The 16209-nt window shown below is 48.9% G+C and overlaps 1 protein-coding gene across 5 annotated transcripts in view; it reads left to right on the top strand.

Annotated features, from left to right (window-relative positions):
• VPS53 (VPS53 subunit of GARP complex) overlaps nt 1–15674 on the top strand; it is a 63318-nt gene extending 47644 nt beyond the window's left edge. For 3 of the 5 annotated variants that reach the window (XM_021524902.3, XM_021524901.3, XM_085557266.1), the window contains 5 exons: nt 2417–2565; nt 7932–8001; nt 10192–10329; nt 12767–12871; nt 13177–15674. In XM_021524902.3, the coding sequence (XP_021380577.3) occupies nt 2417–2565; nt 7932–8001; nt 10192–10329; nt 12767–12871; nt 13177–13347 (633 nt within the window). In that variant the 3' untranslated portion in view covers nt 13348–15674. The remainder of the gene's footprint in view (nt 1–2416; nt 2566–7931; nt 8002–10191; nt 10330–12766; nt 12872–13176) is intronic. The other 2 variants (XR_014949544.1, XR_014949543.1) reach the window with 1 other exon arrangement.
• The last annotated feature ends 535 nt before the right edge of the window (nt 15675–16209 follow it).

Below are 16209 nucleotides of genomic sequence, written 5' to 3'. Positions count from 1 at the left end.
CAGGGAAACAATTCTCCACACACATTCCACGTGGGAAAAACAAGGAGCAGAAATAGAAATTGTTTTCTCTTTCTTTCCTCTGTGCTCCTCTGTGAAAAAATCCTGAAAGAAAGAAGAATGTGCCTGCCACAAGAAGCAGGAGGCAGCACAGCTTTTGTGGAGTGCCAGCCCAGATCTGCTCGGGGTTTCTCTTTCCTGCTGCCTGCTTTTTCCTAAACCCTGGGTTTTGTTCTGAGAACCAGGAGGCAGCACCAGCTCTTGAAGCCCTGCTGTGTCCTCCCAGCCTGCAGGTGCCTTTGGGCTTCTCCCTTGCAGTCAAATCTCTCTGCTCCTGTTCCTTGGACTCATTTCCAGCTTGTGTATGTAAACTATGTGGATATCCCAAGAAAAACACAGGACAAGGGAAAAAGAGGAATAAATCTAAAACGACAGGAACAAAGTTTTACCAGCAGAGTTGGGCTCATATTTCTTTTGATGACTTTTCAGTATGTGTGCTATTCCTTTCTCTGCAGCTACTGGGTGGGTTTTTTTTTTTGGGTGAAACACACCCACATGCACAGACACACACACACACAAAAGGGCTATTTTTGCTGTTCATGCTTTAAAGGTTTGGTTGTAAAGTATTGCTTTTGGAATGATGACCAACAAAATGAAAAAGCTACTGTTTCATTGTTGGTGCAATAATTCAGCTCAGCAGTCCCTTCCTACTTTCTGGCTGTTCCCACTCTGTGGGGATGGTGTGTTGGGTGAGGATTGCTCTGTCAAGAAGGGAATGTGTGAATCCATCAGGGAGAGAGGCACAGAATATTTGGTTTGGATGTGATCAGTACCATGAGGAGTAGAAAAGCAGGTGACCAGTGACAGGACTTGAGGGAATGGCTGGAACTGTGTCTGGGGAGGTTTAGGTTGGAGATCAGGAGAAGGTTTTTCCTCAGAGGGTGCTGGTACTGCCCAGGCTCCACAGGAACTGGTCACAGCCTTGGGGCTGCCAGAGCTCCAGGAGTGTTTGGGCAACACTCCCAGGGACAGGATGGGATTGCTGGGGTGTCTGTGCAGGACCAGGTGTTGAAATTGATGCTCCTTGTGTGTCCCTTCCAACTCAGGATGTTCTGTGACTATGAAAACCTGTGGAGCAGGTGATGAGAGAAATATCCCTTCCAGCCACCCAGCTGATGTGAGATCAGCAGGCTGGGGGTTGGTTGGTTTGGTTTAAATAGAAGCAGCTTTAGTGGGACTTGTGTAGACTCAGACACTGTGGTTTTGCAAAGAATTTGGCTTCTCTTTCCCACTAAGTCACTTAGGCTGCATGTTGTTTGGATGGAATTGAGTCAGCTGAGTTGCAGGGGGCAAAGTAGCCAAATTAAATTAAAACCAGGAATAAAAAACTTTATATGCAAAATCCAGAGCTTGGGAAAGCAAGTTTGAGGACAAACAGCCCCTCAAAGGAAAAAGCTCATCTTCCATATGTGCCCAGTTTCCTCTCCTGATTTCCTATGAGTTTTCCTCCTGTCTCATCTCCAGCATGAGGAACAGATCTCCAGAGAGTTATTGGGAGAACACTGCAGAGTTCTGAGCAGCAGCAGAACTGAGTGGGCTTTTCTGGATGCTTGTGTTCCTCAGTGAGACTCTTGTACATACACAAGGCCAGGTCAGACCCAATCACATCTTTTTTGGTTTTTTTTCCATTTGACTTAAACTGGGAGTACCCCATGTACTGCAAACCAGGCTCAGAGAAAATCAGGAGAGCCACACATCTGGCTCACAGGGACTCTTCTCTTGCAGTTCTGCTGAGAATAAACGAAAACAAAATGGGAGGTTGAGTAACTCTTCTTGTTTTGTACTTTTTACATGCATTTGGAAGAGCTGGGCTTGGGCATCCTGGCTTGTACACCAGCAGTGTTTTCAGTGAGCTACACTGGTGTGGAGTGCTTTGGACTTTAAGACTTTTTACCTCTTCCATCTATCTGTCATCAGTCTCACCAGTATTAAAGTCTTGGCTGCCATACAGGAATCCAGACTTTGCAAGCTTGCAGATATTTTCTCAAATGCCTGTAATCAGGATTTATATGGGCACTTCATCCCAGCAAATTGGAAACTGTTAAATATTAAAGCAGCCTGGTGTGCTCCAAAGGCTTTTTTAATCCTAGTGGTCCCCATTTGTGTGGCTTACTGGTCACAGTTTCTGCTCTGGTGCAAAAAGGGCTGCTCTGCCTTTTCTTTGGGTCTTCTTGTGGAAGGGTTTTGCCCAATCATTTAATGATGAAGAGCTTGACCTTGGTGGTGAATTGCAGAGGCAGTCTCTAAATGACTCCTTAGAGATTCCCCTAGCAGGAAGTTTGTACAGTTTCCCTTACCTATTGCTTGAATGCTGATGAATTAAACAGTGATTTTTGGTTGTTTTTTCCCCTTTGTGCAGATGCAGTGGCAGAACGTGGAACATGTCGGTGACCAGAGTCCTTATGTCACCTCAGTGATCCTCCACATTAAACAGAATGTCCCCATCATCCGTGACAACCTGGCCTCCACGAGGAAGTATTTCACTCAGTTCTGCATAAAATTTGCAAAGTAAGTTACCAACATAGTTTATTCAGGTCATCCCATAAAAACAGTGTGATGATCACTGTGTGTTTTTTGCCAAGTGCAGAAAGTTTTGGGTTGGGCATCTTTAAAAGACTTTGAGTATCTGATTCCAGATATGACTCTTTCTGTGGGAAAACCTACTTTTCTTCTGTGGGGCTTCCAGGTACTGAGAAATTTGCCTCAAAATAACCTTTACAATAAGCCCTGTAAGGAGGGCATGTATGAGAAGTTTATTCTACCTTAACAATCTCAAAGCTGCTTTTCTGTGCAAAAATAGCTCAGTCAGGAGGGGAAATTCACATTGAAACATTGGGGAATATTAAAATATCTTCCTGGCAAGTCACTTAAAAGTTGAGCAGCATGAAAGAAGTGGCAGATGAGACAGAAATGCCCCTTGCTGCTGGATTCAGGGTGGACATCCGAACTTTCACCTCTGTGTCTGAAACAAAAATTCACCTCTTTGGGAAGGTACTTTGAGCTCTTTCCTGCTTGCCTGTGGCCAGCTGAGCTCCACATGGCAATGCCCCAGGAAAAACCCTTGGGAGAGCTGTGCCAGTTGTAGCTGCTGCTTTTGGTGGCACATGTGACCGTGCTGGTGGACTTGAGGGCAGTGGCGTGCGTGTCATGTGTCACTCTAAAATACCTTAATGTTTCATTCATCTCTGATAAGGTAATCACCCTGAAATAAGCTCTGTGGCCTGGCAGGGACTGTGTGGGTTGGAGATTTGAGCTGCAGCTCCTGCCTCAGCTGGGTGGGATGCAGCAGCTATGCTGGGAGCTTTCACAGCAGGGAGGCCCTCCTGAGAGTTTCATCCCCCTCTCTGTCTCGGGGTACTCATGAGTTTGCTTTAAGGAGCAGTTCCTGATAAATCATGCTATGATGTTGCCCATAATCACTGTTTGAAACGCTGTCTCGGCAAGAATTTATTGTATGAAAACCTTCTGTGTGGTTACACTTGAATTTTATGTGATAAATAAAACCCCCCATTTATTCAGCTGTTCACAGCAGACTCCTAATACCTCAGCTTAGCCTCCCTTTTAACTTTATTGCTAGGCACATACCAAGTAAACTCCAGATGAAACAGCTCTCAAATTTGAGTGAAGTTCCCATCTAAGCTGAGTGTCCTCACCCATGAGCACAGAAGCCCCTGCTCCTCTCCAAAACATTTTATTAAAGACAACTGCAGCTCTGATCTGCAGCACATAAAAATTAAGACACAATCCTGAGCTCACTGTGCCATGGATCAGTTGTAGAAGGGTAAAATGGGTTCCTGAAGATTGATTTTTCTGGATCTGTGCAACTTGGTGCTAAGGAGCAGTGGGTAAGGGAGCACCAATCTCCTTAAAATGCCTTTTAATGCCTACAAATATTTATATTTTTGAAACTCAGCATTCTTATGGAATATGCTGGCTGGGCCAATACAAATACCTGGCCTTTTGTGTGCCCCACAATGCTGAAAATCCTTTTAACAGGCCTTGTGCTTCTCCACATGTGAATGCCCGTGTCTTTGTGAGCTGCCACTTCTCAGCTCTAATGGATTGTATAAAGTGTGAGTGTTGAGTTACAGGACCACAGGGGAGAAGGCAGCTAAAGTCACTAAATTTAAAACAGTGGGATCTGAGCCAAGTCTGGAGAGAAGAAAAACGGCCATCAGAAATGGCATCAATCCTCTAACCTAATTTGTCATTTTTGCTTTGTTTTGAGCGATGTGTGAGCTGCGCTCCCTGGGGACAGCAAGCAGCCGGCGGCACTGGCAGGCAGGGTGGGGGGCTCAGCTCTCCCTGCACCTTATCCTTTGAAATCAAACCCCACAGCAGCCAGGCTGCTATGCTGGGATGTGTTTGGGAAGTCTGTGACCTGACCTCAACGAGGAAGAGATTAGAACTGAGAGACAGGAAAAACAAACAGTTCTCCCCCTCGCTGGGGCTCCTCTGTTAGCAGCAGCCAAGCGTGGTGGGTGCTGTGTCCTGCCAGGTGCTCCAGCTAAAAAATGAGGGGAGTTTGGTGGAAGAAGGTTGGGATGTGGAGGCTCCTGGTGTGGGAATCAAGAGCTTCCCTCTGGCTGCCCTGGCAGGTCTGGGACCCTGGCAGGGGTCAGGAACCCCCCTGGACAGAGCCCCCAGAGACACTGTCTGTGATCTCTGTCCATGCAAAAGAGTTTTCAATCTTACAAGATGAATTACCAGCTCTGAGTGTTTGATATAAGTAATAATTAAGTGTGGCATGGGCGCAAAAGTAAAATTTTAGGATTCTAGATGAGGGGTCCAAAGGGCACAAGATGGAGGAAATTGGGTGTGCCTTGTCCTTTTTCTCCTCTTCATGCCCTCCATGTCTCACTGTGGTGTTGGCATTTTTCTGTTGGTTCAGGCTGGGGACACACTGTCCAACGTAGGTGACAGATATTGGCACATTATTGTAAATCCAGCCCAGGGAGTTTCTGGTATTTAATGTTTCTCACATCCCACTGAGGGCAGAGCCCCACACGCTGCCCTGCAGGACAGAGCTGGGCAGGGCAGCAGAACATGTTAGAGATAAACAGAATAAACAACCTTGGAACCAGCACAGACCAATTATGGCTTCTGCTTTGGTTGTGGGGCTGACAGACAGAGACTTTCTACAATCTGGGAATCACCAATACTACAGATTCTGACATCCTGGAGGCTTCAGAGCTGAGCTCAGCCTGGGCAAGGCTGTCACCAGCTCGAAGGGCAGCGTTGAGCAAAACCCTCCTGTGGAGCAAAGCCCTCCTTGGCTGCAGTGACTCAGCGACACCAGAGGCTCTGAGGGATGTCCTGCAGTAGCTCAGGCTGTCAGACAGACAGACAGACTGTGGCTGCAAGTCTGTCTGTGCCTCACTCAGCAAGGCATTGTTTGATGCATCATCAGTGCAGGGGATTAGGAAAGCACAGGCTTTGGCAGAGCCTCTCCCGTTGGATGGGAGGCTCTCAGATGCTGTGGTTTCTGTACTTTAGGTTCCTCATCTGTATTGCACTGCTTTGCTACTACACTGGGGACTTGTCTGCTTCTAGGGAGGGTTTGCTGGGTTCAGTTTTCGAGCTGAAGCTGTAAATGAATTCTGGCATCCAGTCTGGCTGTGGTTGTGCAGGGAGTAAAGGCATTGAGAGCAGAGCCTCGTGCAGAGCATTAGCCCTGAACATGCACATATTGCTCACATCAGGATTGCCTGCTGCACTCTGAGAGCACCAGGCATCGAGTCCAGCCTAGGCAAGAGGCTCCAGTGCATTTTTCTGTTAAGTGCAACTGCTTTTGATGGTGTCTGCTAATCCAAAAAAAAAAAAGCAAGGGGGGAAAAAAATTCCAGAGCAGCCCTTGGCTCTTACAGTTTGTCTTGTCTGTCCTGCTGGAGTTGGGAAGCTGTTTCCAATAAGGCAGCGTGAAATAAGAGGCATGTGGGGATGGAAGGTCACTTTACCCCTCTGCACTGATGGTGGGTGGCCATCCAAAGGGGCCTGGGAATTGTTTCATGCAAGACAGAATGCTGTCTTATGGGAGACTGTATGGTTATATAGAAAATAAGACTAAAACCAACAGAGGAGGGGGTCCTTGGGCTGCCAGTCTGCCACCCTGCAGATGGAAAGGCTCGCCCTGTTTCTCATACACAACATGAGCTTTAGCCTGACCTTGCAGAGGGAGGGACTGTTGGATCTCCCTACACTATCAAAGGCACAATTAATTTCTTGTACTCTTCTGCCAGCAGTGAGCTGCTGCATCCAGAACTACTGCCAATTTATCATTTTCTAGGATCACCTAAGCTCCAGCTGTGCTCATCACTCTCTAATTGCTCTCTGGGAATTAGTTATAGACCTGAAAAATGGACTTTTAAAACAGATAGGTTAAATCTCCACTGTAATGCTTTTGTGCAAGAGGAGACAGGGCTTCTTTTCCTCCTCCTCTTTCTGTTTTGTTGCCAAGGTTGTTTCTCTGGTGGCCAAATCAAAGCTGCTTGAGGCAGCCCAGTAGCTGGTTCTCAACAGTAGCTTGAAATTGTTCTCCTTGACACCTCTCCAGGATAAAATGATTCACTGAGAGAGGTAGTGACTGTGTCTGAGGGAAGGGAAGGAACCTTTGCTTGTGAGGGCTCTCCTTGAGCCAATCCTTTGGGTTTGCTCAGCAGCTTGGCACACTCCGTGCCTGAGCTGCACTTTTGTCACTTTTCCATGAGAAATGAATGTCCTGGCTTGGGAAACAGGTGGCAGGACAAACAAGCTGCTGTCCATGCTCCTTGCTTTGTGGGGAGGAAACAAAAAGCTTAACAGATGCAGGGAGGAAACCACACTGAATTTAGATCATCCTCGTGAGCAGCCTCAGTCCAGAGCACAGCAAGCAGACTGACTGATGCTCTCTTAGGACACAGCCATCAAAACCCAGGAGCTGCCACCAGGTCACGGACAAGCCCTGGAAATGTGAGCCCTGCAGGCACTCAGCCAAAGGAGGACATGTGAAAGAAGCAGAGGGCATTAAAAACAGGGCAGCAAGAGGAAGACTTGTTCAAGTGGCGTGGTCCTGACAGAGTTTGTCACTCCTGAGCTTTCCTGGTGCTGCTCCTTGGTGGAGCAGGGGCAGGAGCTTGTCCTGCAGGTGCAAAACCAATGCTTTTGCAATGAAACTGCTTCAAAGCCTCAAATCAAGAGGCAAAAAGATAAAACCAAAGCTGATGCTCTGAGGTGGTGAATATTTGCCTTCCATCTTCTCTGCCAAGCTCTCTCTGGTTGGGCAGTCATTTTTTCTGAGTCCGAAGTCCATGACAGTAAAGTATGGTAATGATGTTTTCCTTTTCACAAAACTTTTTTTCTTGTCTTAATTGTGTTGGCCAGGAGCTTTCTGGAAGGGTTCCTCTGTGTGTGAGTGTCCAGGAGACCTCCAGCCTTGGCTGGACCTCAAGTTCAGTGTGTAATATGCATGTTATGGAATTACTTGTGTGCAGGAAAATGTAGGTTCTGGATACAGTCAAGATACATCCACTCATGAGCAGTGAGACTAATCCTGGTGTGTTGCTGTTTTCATGATAAATAAAATCATTTGTTTGCTGACCTTTTACTGCAATACTTCATATTTAGTTTATAGCAATTTATTTACCTCTGGAGTGTGTGTGTGAAGCTTCTCAGTAAACTTTGAGATCAGGAGGGATTCAAGGAAAAGAACTGTGCCTAGGGGTTGGGATTTTTTTATTTAGTATATTTACCATGTCTGGAATCAGTTTGGGAAGCTGGCACTGGGAGTGTCTGTGGAAGCCATCCTGGTTTGGTTCTGCATGCTTTGTCACCACAGAAGACTGTCTGAGACTGCAAATATTCTTATGTAATTGCATCATTTTGTACCTCTCCTGCAGCTCCTTCATTCCCAAGTTCATTAACCACCTCTTCAAGTGCAAACCTATCAGCATGGTGGGTGCAGAACAGGTAAGAAGAAATAGGTGCATTGGGTGTCATATTTGCTGGCTTTTGAGCTCGAGTGTGGGGTGGACCCTGCTGCTCTGTAAGGATGGGATTTGGAAGAGGCAGGATTTCATCTCTCCCCTGCACATAGAGTTTATTAGCTCATAAAAGAAAAAAAAAAGGCAGAATCATCCCTAATGGGACTGCTGTGAACTTCAAATGGGTGCCTTCAAAGCTGCTTGGGTTTTAGGCATCAAAGGTGGTTCTGAGCAGTGTCTGCAAAACGAAACAGGAGCTTTACATCAAAACCTTCCTCATCCTTAATGGAAAGCAAATGAGTCAAGTTCAGTGCCTGTTTGTCTTGTGTGATGAGCAATAACCTGAGAGTGGTTAAAGGGAGTCTTTTTAAAATAAGCTTCTCAAGTGATTAACTAGCAGTGGACTTGTGTCTAATGTTAAAAGCTTTCAATATTGCTGTATGGGAATAACAGGCCCAATTTGCTTCTTTAAAGCAGGCTGGAAAGGTTTTTATTAGCTTGATTCCCAGTGAATACATCTCATTACAAGTGGGACATACCTCCCTGGGGCTAGGGGTACAGAGGTCTCAGTAGCTGATCTCTCTCTCTGCAGGAAGTAGAACCCTGGTTCCCTTAAAATCTTTTGAATCCCCACCAGCATCTTTTCCATGCCACTTTCTCCTCCCTGGTGCAAATGTTGCTGGGGAATACATTTTCCTGGCCTTTCTGCTTCTACACACAGCTTTTCCTGCTGTTTGCTGATAATTATGGTTGGAATATGAATACCGGGGTGATATTTATGGGGGTGTTCAGTGTTCAGTGCAGGGAACAAGACCTGTGGGGTTTTGCTTTCTGTGTTTTCCTCTCTGACTTAACAACTCTGCATCCCGGCAAGCTTTGGCAGTGAGTTAGCAATTCCAGGGATGTGGAATGGAAAATGGGGTGAGGGTTGTGCCTGTGGGACAGGCTGTAGAGTGTGCAGAACTCCTGTTAGCCACATGAGAATTTATTTGGGAAAAGATGTGAATTCCCCAAGCGTGGAATCTCTCCCTCTCTGGGATCCCTGGTAGACACAGGAATCCAGCTATGACAGCCTGAGCTGTGGGCTCCAGCAGCCTGGGGTGCACAGAGCTGCTCATCTCTGCTGTGGTTTCCTGGCTTCCCAGGAGGAGATTGATGGCATCAGTTCTTCTCATGCAAGCCATGAAGGCAGCAGCAAGGACACGCCATGCAGAAAACGGGGTGCAGACTCCAGCCAGCCTGACCTGCCTCTCCTCCTCCTCCACACTTTGTGTTCCTTTGAATTCCCACACGTGCTGAGGCCAATGTTCACATTGTTGTGGTCACTGCTGGGGGTTCTGCAGTGCCCAGAATGTTTTGTGTCCCTCCAGAGCAAGTTCCCTTTTTGAGGAAATGCTCTGGGTGTGCTGACAGCCCAGCAGGCTTTCACACTCACTGCTGTCTAAATAAATGGGGCTGCTCTTCCTCTAGTTTGATTTCAGATTTCTGTTCTTCACTGCTCTTGTCTCTTCAGACATACTTTGTGCAATCAGAGGAGTGTGGCATTTGGGATAATTTTGCTCTAAGGAGCCCTAACCCACAGCATTTTGCCACGAGACAGTGCTGTCTGTCTGGGCTCAATTTCATGGCTGCTGCTTATTTATTTACTGGAGTAGTAACAAACAACATCCATCCAGGCTGTGAGCAGGTCTCAGTGTAGCTGTATTATGTGACAGTTTGTAAGGAAGGAAACCCCAATCAAGGGGTTGAGTAAATGCAGAAAACCTGGCTCTGTGTGTGGCTGGGTGCAGGAGGAAGCGTGGTGTTAGTTCATTCGACCCCAGTATCTAAATCATGGTGCAGCTCCAGGTAATCAAGATTATTTCACTTCATGCTGTTGGGAGGAAGGACTGGGAATGTGTGCCTGATGTGCCAGATGTTGGGCTGCCATAAGTCATTTCCAGTCAGCAGAGCAGTGCTCTGTTAAAATCAGCCATGATGCTGATATGTAGCCATGGGTGATCATGTCTCCTGGAAGTGTCATTACATGGCTCAGTCCCTCCTGTTCCAGCAGTCCAATTACCAGGACTTCTTCCAGTGTGGGAATTGTTAAACTTTTAAGGATGTTGGGTTACAACAGCTGATGGATCTTGGGATAAAAGGAGCCTGAGTAACAGAGTGTGGTTAACTCTTGCAGCTGCTGCTGGACACTCACTCTCTGAAGATGGTTCTCCTGGATCTGCCCTCCATTGGGTCCCAAGTGGTGAGGAAGGCTCCTGCCAGCTACACAAAGATAGTGGTGAAAGGCATGACTCGGGCTGAAATGATCCTGAAGGTAACTCAAGACTTTTGATAACCTGCCAGCCAGACTGCTGGCCTGGGAATCGCAGCGAGCGAATTCCAGGGGGCCCTTCCTTTGAATGCAGCAATCTGCAATTGCACACGAGCGTTTGTGAGCCTGGCTGGGGGCTCTGCCAGCTGCTCACTCCCCTTGGGTTTGCCCCCACTCTCTTCTAATACCACTTGTGAGTTTTTCACCATCACTTTTCAAGGCAACCAAAGATCTGAGGGCACCAGGTTCCCTCAAGAGCTTGTGGAAGTCAGAGTTTGCATCCATGTGTGTCTGCTGAGGGGCAAACCCCAGGGTTCAGGTTACTCCAGGCCTTTGTGCAGACTCCTTCACGCAGGGGAGCCAAGCCGTGCTTGAGTCACCTGTTTACTGTCTAGTGTAACAGCCAGTGCAAACATGTCTGGGTTACTGTATTCACCAGAGCCCTTTTTCATTTTCCAGACCTGGTGCCTGGAAAATGACCCAAAAGCAGCAGTGTGTTGTCTTCGTAAAAAGCAACAAGCAAAGCAATCTGCCCTTCCCAGTTGGTGCTGCAGTGAGGAGTCAGGTTTGATCCAGGACAAGCCGTGGGAGCTGTACAGTTGTGCCCTCCTGGGTGATGGGATTGTCCCCTGCTGGCCAGCAGTGCTGGGAAGGCATTCCTGTGAGGGAATTAGTGGGACCTGGGGTCAGGCAGGACAAGAGCTGCCAACCAGAGCCTCCTGTAAAGCACAGCCAAGGCCAGGGGGTGAGAGCCTGAGCTGTCCCTCCTCACCTGCTGCTCGCTGTGGCTCTGCTGCCATGCCCAGGGGAATGTCACAGCTGAGCCTGTGCTCTGGATTCAGACATTAGCTCTCCAGCTCCATGCTTTTGGAGTGAGGTGACTGAGATGTTAGTGAATTGTAGTCTAAATTTTCTTACAAATGACCTCAATAAAAACGTCCTGATTTGTGCTAACGGGAGCAGCGAAGATTGGTGCCTGTTGTGTACAGAGCAGGTCTTTCCTTGGAGCTTGTGTGTGAATCAGAAGAGTAATGGAGTTAATTTGTCTACCCTTAGCACCACATTGGAAAACAAAGCAGCAGATGGAGTGCTGCAGGTCCCCAGGCTGTGCAGCAGCAGTGGCACTGCTGTGTCACACAGCCCGTGCTGGCCCTGTGAGGGCTCTGTGTCAGCAGAACTGCAAATCAAACACAGCCTGACAGCACTGGGAGCTCCAGTGTGTGTCCCCAGGCTCGCTCTGGGGCAGGTAGTTCAGAAAGACAAACTTTGGGCCCATGGGCAGCACAAACAAATCCATTGAGCTGAGCCCCATGAAGAACAGATGGGAGCAGGGAGGAGGGCACTGGGCCATGCACATCCTGCAGAGCTTTCCCCTTCTCTGGCCACACTGTCTGAAACTACAGCTTTTCATCTTGGCAGAAGATTTTTACAAGGGCTGTAAATTAAGGATTTATAAGTGTATACATGGCTATGATGTTTCAGTGGTCTGAAGAGCAGAGAAAGAAAGAAATGTCTTGGTGACAGAATACAGTGTGGGGTGAGCTGGGTCAGTGCAAACATATGGAAATGTTTTTGGAGACAGGGAGGGGTCTGGTCTGGTGCTGTTTCTGCCCATTTACACACACAGAGACACACACACTTCCCCAGAAAGATGGTTTGGCTGCCCAGCGTTATCAAAAGATGTGTTTTGCTGCTTATGTAAGAAAAGCACATCAGGGAGGGTTCATCTTACCAGCTTTGAGGCTATTTTGATATTTTCCCTGTTTTTTTACAATTGCTCCTGGGCAGATGTTGGTGGGGGGTTCCCATCCTTCATCCCAATCTCTCCAGAGGAGTGTCCAAGAGGAGCTGCACCCCAAGGACAGAGTGGCAGCATGTGGCACTGCTCACCTCCCTGTCAGGAGAACTGCAGAGCTGGCCCTCGCTGTTCTGGGGACTGAGGGAGTGACCACAGTGTTGTCACATTCCCCTGTGACACACTGTGTGTCCTGCCCCGAGGCAGGAGGGAGCAGGAGGGACACCCAGCCAAACTGGGCTGTGTCCAGGCTGCCTGATCCCTGGGGACTTTGTGAGTGTCACCAGCACTGCCAGCGCTGTCCCCTGAGCGACTCCCCAGCTTGTCTTCCCCCTGCAACATGATAAAATCTTGAGCTTTAACAATACCCCAGTGGCTGCCAGCCCACAGGCCACAGACAAAGGCCTGCTGCTCTTTGAAACATGATGCAGAGCACTGCTGTGCTGAAAGAGATCCAAATTCCTCCTTGCTCCTTCCTCTGCTTCTTTTCACTTACCTTCACCTGTCTCATAACCAGCCTCTTTCTTTTTTCCTTAAGCATTTTATTTTAGGAGCCAGTCCTGCTGTCACTCCTGTGCCAGAGTTGACTGAGCACTGCCTTGAACTCCTATTATTTGTCTGATCTCTTTTTCCTTGTCTTGGCAGGTGGTGATGGCTCCACACGAGCCCCCAGTCGTGTTTGTGGACAATTACATCAAGCTTCTCGCTGACTGCAGCACTGACACATTCCAGAAGATCCTCGACATGAAGGTTAGAACTGTCCCGGCCTTCTGCTCATCCTCTCATGCTGCTTTAGGATTGCTGGGGGCTTTATTTCACTGTGGGGCTCAGGGTGGGAGAAGCACTGCAAGACAAGTGTATCTTTACTCTGAAAGCAGAGTTGCTGCTGAAGAAAAAGTTTGGAGCTCATTTCACACTTTGATACCTGCTCTGCTCCTGGGCTGAGCTCGGGACCATCCAGAGGTTTTTGTGGTGGGCGAGCAGGAGGTCAAGGTTTGAGGTGGGCTCTGCTGCAGCTGCTCCCAGGTCAGTGAGTGCTGTCCTTTGCTCCTCAGGGCCTGAAGAGGAGTGAGCAGAGCAGCATGTTGGACCTTTTCCGCCTGCGCCTCCCCGCTCCTCCCCCCGGCGGGGACGGCTCCGGCTCGCTCTCGCTGAGCGCTCCCACGCCCGAGCAGGAATCCTCCCGCATCCGCAAGCTGGAGAAGCTCATCAAGAAGAGACTCTGAGGGGGCACGGGGGAGCTCCGTGGCTCTGTGGCAGTGAGGGGAGCAGAGCTCGACAGGTTGTGATTTCCAGCGTGCTGCTGAAGCAGCCCTGTGCTGTCCCTGCCAGTCCCTGTGACCTCCCGGCCACCGCGCGCTGCGGCGCTTTCAGACCAAGGAAGAATCTGACCAAGGTGTTTGCCCTTAGCTTAGCAGGAGTGAAACCCAGGACGTTGCCAGGTCTGTGTGATGGAGAAAACAGGTACCTGGAAGCCAGCAGCTACAGAAACAATTCAGGTGGATTTCCAGAGACTATCTGGCTGTGATACACTTGTTGTCGCAGCTTTTACCCTGGCTGAGCTCCAGCCGCAGCACTGAGGGTTTTGCCTCTGTTCTGTGTTACTGCTCACACCCTGCTGCAGAGCTGTTCCTCTGATTCCTTATTTATTGTGGGGTAGGGGGAACCACCCCCATCACCACCATATAAACCCCAACCCTTTAACCACTGGGATCCAGGCATCTGCAGCTCCACAGGATTGATGAGATGCCCAGGAAGGAACCCCAAGGCAGACTACTTCTCCCCTGCTCCCAGGACAGGCATGCATAAAGCACCATGAAACAGCAAGGCAAATCCTTTTCACAGCAGGAGGAAAGGGCTGAATTAATGTCTTCTGCACTCTGGCAAAGCTCCTGCCAGCCAGCTGGCAGCCTCTGTTGCTGTTAGAGCTTAAAGGCCAAGCAGGACCTGTGTGGAGCCTTCTCCAGCTGCTTGGTACTTCCCTGGCGTGTGCTGGGCTCGCCCACTGTCCCCAGTGGGAGTTCCCATCCTTCCTGGCCAGCATCTCTCCCTCTCTCCACAAAGAGCCCTTCATGGAGCGAGTGTCAGACTGCTCCAGCCCCTCATTCTCACTCCAGCTGGAGTGTCCCAAGCAGGGATGTGCCACCTTGGCACCTCTGCTGCCCTGCAAGGAGAGGTGCTGGAAATGTTGGCTCGATCAGGGAGCCAGGGCCACATGGTGGCACAGGAGGCTTTCAGCAGCCTCAGGCTTCAAGGCCCTCCTCCTCCTCTTGTTCCTCTGAGCCTCAGCTTGCAGCAGGGCAGAGGAGAGGAGGACCAGCAGTGAAATATTTTTGGATAACCCAGACCCCTCTTGCCATGGCCCAGCTCCTGGCTCCCAGGCACAGAGCCAGCTGGAGCAGGGTTGGGATCAGTGGAGGCTTCCCCGAGGAGTTTCCATGCACTGAGGCCTCACCTTGTCATTAGCACTGCTGGATTTCTTCCCAAACTCCTCTGTACCCTCTCTGGGAGACTTTGAAGGCACATGCCCAACCCTGAGTGGGTGTAGGGCAGATCAACCAGTGGTGCCTGTGTTATTTAACTCCAGCTTCACTTGCGTCCTGTACCAGTGTGGCAGGTGAGGAACAACCATGCTGTCAGATGCCTTCCTGGGAGGGTCATGCTCCCCACCAGGGCAAGTTTGGGCCTTAGGACTGTATTTATTTAGGGGCTGTACTCACAGGGATTGTAAAGATCACATCAGGGAGGGGAGATCAGAAACATGAGCTCCATCCAGAGCTTCACTGGGAACGGGGAGTGAAGAGCAGCAATAACAACACCTGTGGGGAGGGACAGCAATTTCTTATCTCCAGTTTTCCAAATCTGCTGTTGCCTCATTTACTTCCTCTCCTGATTCCCTGTTAGGTGACAGAAGAAGGAATGGTTGAAAGCACATTGGGATTCTGAGCAGCCATTCCCTGAGGACAGATTATCTCAAGGTGTATGTGCAGGATTGCTCACGAGTTACCACACTGCAGAGCTGGAGAGGAGACAACATGGGTTTGCAGAGATTCATTATTCCCATGAGGGGATGAATAATTTATTTTAGATGAATTTTTCTTTGCTTTGTCTAAGGCTAAGTCTCTCACTAAATTATGAATAGCTGAAGACGATGTTGAAGTTATCATTGTGTGTCTTACCCAAAGGCTTCCCCCATTTCATTCTCTGCATTTCATTCTGTAGATAAGAGGAAATAAAAGGAGAAATTAATTTTTAGTTTCAGCCTTTGAAGAATGCTACAGGGCTGAGTGTTTGGAGTTCCACTTTCAGAGAGCAAATCCATAGTTTCCAACTTCTGGTGTAAGAGTTTTGTGCCCCTGGCTCTTGGGTGTTTATTAGATTTGGCAGGTCTCTATTTGTGGATTAGCTCTTTGGAGTTTACAGCTTTGGGGAATAAAGGATGATTATGTGTTTTCTGTACAAAATGCCACTTTTTATGGTTTTGGGCCGGGGTGTAATTCTGGCTGTACGTGGGGTGTGACACTACCGTGAATTAAATGGTTACTGATGCTCATTGCTGGGTGTTTTCTGTACAGCTGCAAATCCCAGTGGCCAGGATGGACCTCACCCAAAATGTGCTGGACCCAGCACTCCCTGCTGGCCATCTGCTCCTGCAGCTCCTCTCTGCCTTTTCCACCTTCTCTGGCAGCATCCACGTTCACGGCAGCTCCCCGCGCCGCGTGGGTGGCTCGACCTCGTGCCCCTAAATAATCACATCGTTGCTGCTGTCTGCCACTGCGGGAGCAATTTCTGAGAGATCCTAATTTTTCCTTTGAAATTAATTAAGGGGTAGTGCCTTTCTCCACGCTCTGCATGACGCTGGAGCAGCTCCTTTCGCTGGGAGAATGAATGACTCATTTGCTTTTCTCCTGGCGGTCCTGCCCCCTCCGCCCTTGGGCAGGAGCAGCCTGGCCGGGCGCTGGGTGTTCCTTTCTTCCCCCACATTTACAGCCAGGACTCTGAGCATCCAAGTGACGATGTCCAAACCTCCACGAGCCTCTGCTTGGCTCCACGAGGGCGGTGGCAGCAGGGCTGTAAAAGCTGATGAA

This window comes from Lonchura striata, chromosome 19 (assembly GCF_050655825.1).
Source record: "Lonchura striata isolate lonStrDom1 chromosome 19, ASM5065582v1, whole genome shotgun sequence".
Taxonomy (NCBI): Eukaryota; Metazoa; Chordata; class Aves; order Passeriformes; family Estrildidae; genus Lonchura; species Lonchura striata.
The sequence above is the reverse complement of the archived record's forward strand: the minus strand, read 5'-3'. Positions and strand labels throughout refer to the sequence as shown.